The sequence below is a fragment of the Chelonoidis abingdonii genome, chromosome 1 (genome assembly GCF_003597395.2).
Source record: "Chelonoidis abingdonii isolate Lonesome George chromosome 1, CheloAbing_2.0, whole genome shotgun sequence".
NCBI lineage: Eukaryota > Metazoa > Chordata > Testudines > Testudinidae > Chelonoidis > Chelonoidis abingdonii.
Genome location: NC_133769.1, coordinates 136,714,404 through 136,721,954, shown reverse-complemented (window position 1 = coordinate 136,721,954; position 7,551 = coordinate 136,714,404). Strand labels below are relative to the sequence as shown.

The 7,551-nt window shown below is 42.4% G+C and overlaps 1 protein-coding gene across 1 annotated transcript; it reads right to left on the bottom strand.

Moving 5' to 3' along the window:
* Positions 1–437: 437 nt before the first annotated feature.
* On the bottom strand, positions 438–4,743 carry CDKN1B (cyclin dependent kinase inhibitor 1B). Its single transcript, XM_032803009.2, has 3 exons — positions 3,810–4,743; positions 3,095–3,225; positions 438–1,645 (listed from the first exon to the last, which is right to left on the bottom strand). Exons 1-2 carry the CDS (start codon positions 4,282–4,284, stop codon positions 3,104–3,106), a joined length of 597 nt encoding a protein of 198 aa, XP_032658900.1. The 5' UTR covers positions 4,285–4,743; the 3' UTR covers positions 438–1,645; positions 3,095–3,103.
* Between the last annotated feature and the right edge of the window lie 2,808 nt (positions 4,744–7,551).

The window sequence follows — 7,551 nt, the reverse complement described above, 5'->3', positions numbered from 1 at the left end:
AAGTTAGGAGCCTAAATACCTTTAAGGATTTGGGCAGTAAGAGCAGCTTGGTCTGATGTACAGTTGGCCAAATCTTGTGCCATCTGATGGCAAGATATGGTCCAGTATTTGAGTATGTTATGAACCAATGTTATTTGGATTAAGATTTCAAAAGTATAGTTTTAAAACAAAATGGTGTGACTCAAGATTCCCCCTTTGAATCAAGAGGTTGAGGGCCTTTGCTCCCAGTTAATCTGAGATAATGCCTATTACTGGTAGAAGTAACAGTAAGTTATGACACATGGCCTGAGGAATGTATATATTTATAATGCTGTATCTTTATTCCTTACGTTTTCCTGTACTTTAGGCACACAGAGGGAAACCTGCTGTACTACTTGAAGTAATCTACTTCCTCTTGGGCCAGGTAAAGAATGAAATTGAAACACACAGCAGAGAACTCATTTCATATATATGGCAGTTTTCTTTATTGATTGCTTGATGTGAAACAATATCAATTGGCAATTTTTTCTCACGCATTACAAAAAAATATTAAACTTGGCTCAGTCTGCAATCCTTTCAGCACAGCCATATTAATTAACAGAAAAAGAAAGAAAAAAAACAGAAACAAAAAAAAATCCTAAAAGTCTACCAAATAGAGCATTTACAAATGCACAAAACATGCCACTTTGGCTTTATGGGGAAAAAATATCTTCTTCTAGATTAAAAAAATCTTTTAACATAAATAAGTTAGTATAATTTCTCAGTGTCTTTACAGAGTTATGTACACAGGTACACTTCAAACTTTTATGTTTTTATTTTTACATACAGATACACAGGCAGTGTAGAAATACTGTTTAAAGATGTAGTGTCCCTTTTCACTCACTCATGAATATCAGTAATCAACAATATTCTGTTTTGGAATATGAACTCTCTAGATTCATTTGAAAATATCCAGCCAATGTTATTGGTAATAGTTAGAATCAATGGAACTACTCTTAAAATTCTTCAGGTTTATCCTAAGAGATTTAAGAAGTTGCAGGACATAAAAATCCTTTTGCTGCTACATAACGGAAACAGAGCTCCCACCTTGTAAGCTTAATGTAATAAGTAGAAATTCACAAGCAGTCTGTAACAGTCTGCTATAGCCAGTGTTAGCATTACGGTGTATTTAAAAAAAAAAAAAAAAAGACATTGTAGACCCCACTTAAAGAGACAATACATCTTTAAATATTTTTTTTTAAAAGAAAACCTCTACACTGCTTCTCTTCATAGATTTCCCTGCTTGCTAGATTGTGAAAGCAAGTTTCAATTAGTCACCCTTTTCCATCCCCTCCCTCTCCCCCTCAAAAAAAGGTTTATGTGCTACATAAGGTAAAAACTATATACACAGGTAGTACAATGAAGCAAATAAGGAAAAACCTAATTGCACAATGCTACATCCAATGCTTTTAGAGGCAGGTCTTTTAAGAGTGCCTAAAATTTTAGTGTTATTGTTTATTTTTTTGTTTTTTTTCAGTGCTTGTACAGGATCTCCATCCCATGGAGAATCAACGATATGTATTTTAATTTTTTTTATATATATATATATATATATAAAACTTTACATCTTCCTCCCTTCATCAACCACCGAGGCATCCGATGAACAAGGAAATGCATATTCTTAACTCTGTAATGAAAATAAAAAGGGAAGGTATTAGAAGTGCCAAAAGAAATGTGATTGCTTTGCTCTACTAGAGATCATGAGACACAAGTCACTATTTAAAAACTAAATCGATCACTGGCATTCTTTGCCCTAATTGTTGGAGATGGAGCGATTTTAAACTGGGTGTGGTGCCAACAAAACTTTTGACCAGTAATCAGTAGTATATGCGCAGAAGAGGGACATATTCCTTTAAAAACAAGGGAAACTCACCTCCACCCTTATGGAGGGCTGCTGATCCACACACAGCTTTTTTAAATCCAGCAGGCTTACACAGAGTTGAGACCAAGTGAACATGTTTCCAGGGCTCCCCATATTTCACTTTTGTTAAGTAGTATAAATGCTGTGTTATTAAGCTGTTTTGCAACAAGTCTCATGGCTGACCCAGAGTCACATATTTAAGATTAAGGCAAGATTTGTTTGCAACTGATCTATCTTTCTAAACTCAAATGTATTTTGGGTTGCAGTAATAGAAATAACCAGCCCAGGGAACCCTCCTCTACTCCAATCCTTTTATTTTTTGTCTGCCGACACCATTAGTTTCCCTTTCAAACACCCAAATAAACAGACAGTAGTAGTACAATTTGCATACACATGCATGCTGACGTGTTCATGGATTGTTTACCCCAGCAGAGCTAATTTGTTTTAACTTCTGCTTTACAGCTTAATCTGTTCTGCACAATTGCAAATCATGTTTGGAAACACTTTCCTTTAATCCCTACTACTCTGAAACCATCTGTAAATGTAGGACCCCCCAGCCCTTACGTTTAAAAAAAACCAAAACCTCTCATTAAGGCAGAGTGCTGACTGTAAATTCCGATGTGTGATCCTACAAATATAAATATAACAAAAAAAAATAGTTCTGATATAAATAAAATGCTCAGCTTCTTGATTTACAGTCCTTATTTACTTATATGTCTCACGGTTAAAGTGTGCTGGTATGTGCAAAGACAATGGGAAAAGCCATTAATACTCATCTGAAAGTTTAAAACAGTTTAGAAAGAATGTATCTGAAACTCATTCGTTCTACCAGCATGGTACCAATACAATTGGTAAGAGGATCCTCCTTACTTAAGCGACCCAAATCTTAAACCAGAACGAAGGTATTGTCTATTAATGGCACAGTAAAAACTCCCTCATTTACACTCCCTCTCCCCTAGCCCCCAAAGGTTAGCATAGTCTTCCTAAAGCATGTTAACAAGATGTATTTAATCTCTAGACTTCTTTTTTAAAACCCTTTTGAAATTCTGCTTTTCAGGCATATTAAAAAAAGACCAAGTCTACAAAGTTAATCAGAGAAACTAATATCATAGATACTGGAATGGCCTCAGAGTGGACCTTTCCATAGTCCTTCAATGCTTTACTCAATTACACTGGTTTAAAAAACAACAACCCATCATTGTAATGGGAACCCACCTAAACAGTTTACGTTTGACGTCTTCTTGGGCTGGATTTCTTGGGTGTTTGCTCCACTGAACTGGCACTCGGGGATTCTTCTGAAACCTCTTCTTCTGTTGTGTTGGCTCTTTTAGGTTGAGGAGAAGAATCTAGGAGGGGAACATTGAAAGAAACAAAAAGAAAAGTGAAAACTTGATATTAAATACATTTGCTGCCAGATGTTTGCGCTGCATGGGGGAACAGGGGACTGGAGGACCCTGAATATTTATGCCCCTCAGGGTCAACTATCGAAAGAGATGAAAGAGATGGAGAGGAGGGTTGTTTTTTTGCTTAAATAAAGATACAAGTTTCTTGTTTTGTCCAAAATAGCCTTCTACACTTTGCTTCATATGTGTTAGGAAACTTGTACTGTTTAAAAAAGTCAAAAGGATGCAGAGTTTACATAGCGATTACTACAGTCGCGGGGAGCGGAAGGTGGTGTTAGTTTGTAAGGGCATTTGGCTGCAAATGATCCATGGGCTCCAGAAGCCAATTTAACTTAAGATTCCCAGGAGTACAGACAGTCCTGGGTTTTTAAGCTAAGAGGGGTATATCTGAAAACGCTGTCTGCCAGTAAACCAGTAGAACAGTTTACTGTATACAGGACATGAGCGTGAGGTGTACAGCGCTAACTACCACTGACAAGGATACAGTACAGAAAGCAAAAAGCTTTTGTTTTATAGGAGTACGTTACCATCCGTCGTTGGTCGTTTTCTCTGCCCAGTGCACTGGTCTGCTAAGTCCGTTTGATTTTCAGATACATCAGTTTTTTGCTCTACAGAGTGAGTGTCCTCTGAGATTCCCTGAGAACCGACTACAATCACCGTTGGGCAGTTTCCATTTACATCCCAACTCTCGTGGGTGGCAGATTTGCAAGCGACTTTGGGGGGCCTCGGGGGTCTGAAGTAGAAGTCGGGCGAGCTCCCTTTCTCCACGGCTTGCCACTCGAACCTGCCGGCCAGGGGCTTGTGATTCTGGAAATCAAAATTCCACTTCCTTTGACATGCCTCTTCCATGTCCCTGCGGTGCTTATTTAAGTCCCTGTTTAACTCTTCGTGATTCACCGGCCCAAAGAGGTTCCTGCAAGCTGACGGCTTGGGATACTCCGACTGCCGGGCTTCCATCCGCTCCAGGGTCGGGCTCCCATTCGAAATACGCACGTTTGACATTTCCCCCCACCCTCTTTCTTCTGGCGGCGGTGGTTGTTTTTCTCTTTCGCTACGTGCAAATATTTTCTTCCTTGCCTCTTCTTTTTTTTTTTTTTTTACACTCGATCTCGGCTCCACGAGAAGAGACAACAACAACAAACACTTGCATAAGACACAGGCCGGGGGGAGAGAACCCCTGATATTCACCAGAAAGCCTGGGGCAGACCAAGTGGACACTGGGGAGAGCGGAGGATGGGGAAAAGCCAAGCCCCCTTTTGCAAGCCCAGTTCCAGGCTGCTGCGAAGCCTGCGGCTCCCCCGATCCAAACTGCGCTCGCAAAACCTCGCCGATGTCAAAGCTGCCGTGTAGTAAAAAAAAAAAAAAAAAAAAAAAACGACGACGGAAAAAACAAGAAAAGACGAGCCCTTTTCTCGGTTGCCCAATATGGCGATTGAAGGGAGGCTGACGAAGAAGAAAATGATTGACATTACAAGTCTATTTAAACAGAGGAGGCGATCCATTGGTTAATGCGCAGGGCACCGCCCCATCTGTGCGCCTCACCTCTTCCAAACAGCCAGCTCTAAAGGTGGCCCGGCCTCATTTGCCATCTCTCGGCCTCAATACGCTTTCATCGTAATCATTTAAAAAAAGAAAACGGGGGGGGGGGTGTGGAGTGGAGGAGAAAAACCGTTTTGCCTTGTTTCTGTTGTTGGAAGCGGCCTTGCAAAGCGCCCATCTGCCTTGCAGCGAGCTGGGCTGGCGGAGGCTGAGCGGCTCTGCAGCGAGCAATGGTGGGGAGGCTAGTTACATTTTGACTTCATTCTTGCAACAAGCGCTTCGCATCCACCCGCGCCAAGTGTTTCGCCCTGGAGACGGGAAGGTCAGGAGTTCACGACAAGGCGCTGGGGCTGGAAGGGGATCTTGGATTTGAACACACGCGGGGCCGGGAGAGAGGAGTGGGACCCCTCGAGACAACAGCACCTCTTGCCCGCCAGCTAAGGAGGGAGGTATAAGTAAGGAGGGAGCCAGCAGGGACACCTCCTCCCAAGAAAAGAGAAAGAAGCAGGGGCTCCCGCGTTCTTCGTGGAGGTTAGGATCGCCGTGAGTTGTTAGCCTAATCTCTGTAATGTGTTTGGGTAATGGGTTAGATGCCCCCAGAATCACACCCACCTCCTCAGTCAGCTACAGCAGATAAGGACTGGTACTGCGTATCTTTAACCCTTTCTGTTCCCTGCCCGTCCCGGATCATAGCCCGTGCCGCCTCCTTCATGCGAAAGGGAGGTCCCATTGACAGGGGAAGAGAGTTCCGCTTAGGGCTCCAGACCACATCTGATCCTCTGAGATTAAGAGCGCCCTGGGGGACGCTACCACTAGCCCTTGCTGAAGGATTTGCTCCTTTACCTTTGTAATGGGAACAGAAAGATCCCAGTCTTTGGGGCTGATGGTCACTCTGCACAACACGGTATCATTTCACTTTAATTCGATTTTTATTTCTGTGTACCTATGCACCACCAGATTTGCTGCTTTGGACAAACTAATTTAAGCAGAGAGCCCATACAACAGAGTTTAACTGAAGGAAGGAGAGGATTCAACTGACCTTGAAGCAACTAGGTTTGTTTTACACACGTCTGGGCCCAAGGTTTTTAATGGGCTGCTTAAGCTTTCACTATGAACATTCCTTAAGGCAATGATGTAATAAAAATAAGTCATTTCACAACACCAGGAGTAAGGCTGGGGAAAGGAAGAGGAAAAATAAATCTGGAAAACCCTGTTTTCTCCTTTTGCCCCATTCAATCACAGTGATTGATTCAGCTATGCTATTCCCGTAGCTGAAGTTGCCTATCTTAGATCGACCCCACCCCCTAGCGTAAACCAGGCCTTAAATTTGTCTCCTGCCAACATAAGTACCTCTCTACATTTATTTAGGCCATGTCTACACTTACAAGATTACAGTGCACGGCTGTACCAATAGAGCTGTGCTGCTGTAAGATTGCTTGTGTAGCCATGTTATGGCGACAGGAAAGAGCTCTCCTGTTGCCATAATAAAACCAGCTCAATGAGCAGTAGTAGCTATGTTGGCGGGAAAGCGTCTCCCACTGACATAGTGCTGTACACACAAGCGCTTATTCTGGCAAAACTTATGTCATTTGGGGATTTTTTTTCACCCCTTGAGCAAGAAAAGTTTTGTCAACATAGGTGCTAGTGTAGACATGGCCTAAATAACACCACCTCTTCAAGCGGATAGAGTCAGTTGATGTAATTAGGTCAATGTAGCACCTACATCGACTGTTATTGGCCTTCAGGAGCTGTCTCACAATGCCCACACTGACGCTACAAGTACTCCTGGTGAGGACATGCACTGCCAACACAAGGAGCCAAGTGTGCATGGAGACACACAAGTGATTTAATACTATAGTGGCTGTATGCTGACATCAGCTAAATGGACATAATTTTGTAATGTAGACATGGCCTTAGTTTTCTATCCTGTGCTTGGACCATTATGTCTGATGGGTCTTAATATTGCCAACCCCAATCATTCAACAAATCATAAATCAGGCCAATAACCAAAAGACAACCTAAACCATGAGACTATCTTAAAAATCATGAGATTTCAATGAAATAATAAAATTGTCTCCCTTTTTATTTGCCTTCAGTTTTGGTTTGGTTTTAGCCCTTAGTTTTCATTTTCCAACTTCTCTCTGCTACCACAAGTCTAGAAACTTACTTTTAAAATTAAAATAAATAAAGTTGACATTTTCATAACTTCAGGAGCTTGCCTGGATAAGTTATACATGAATGGTTATCAGTTGTATGTCCAGCTAGGAACTCAGCATCAGATCTAGCACTTGGTCTATGCTGGAAAAGATCACTAGTTTGACTGCATCAGGGGCTTGCATCAGATTAACTGTTTATTTAGCTAAACTTGGTTCACTTTTCTAGTACAGAGAAGGCCTAAATGAGCCACACACCTCTCAGCCAGAGACCCAATGGACTGCCAAAAAGCAAGTGTAAGCTTGGACATTTAAGAGAGACCCTAGAGCAGGGGCCGGCAAACTTTTTGGCCTGAGGGCCACATCGGGTTTCAAAATTGTATGGAGGGTCAGTTAGGGCAGGCTGTGCCCCCCCCCAGACAGTCAGGCATGGCCCGGCCCGCATGCTCTATCCTACCCCTCTTGCTTCTCGCCCCCTGATGGCCCCCTGGGACTCTTGTCCCATCCAACCCCTCCTTTTCCTGTCCCCTGACTGCCCCCCGCTACCCCATCCTCTCATTCCTGACTGCCCTCTGGG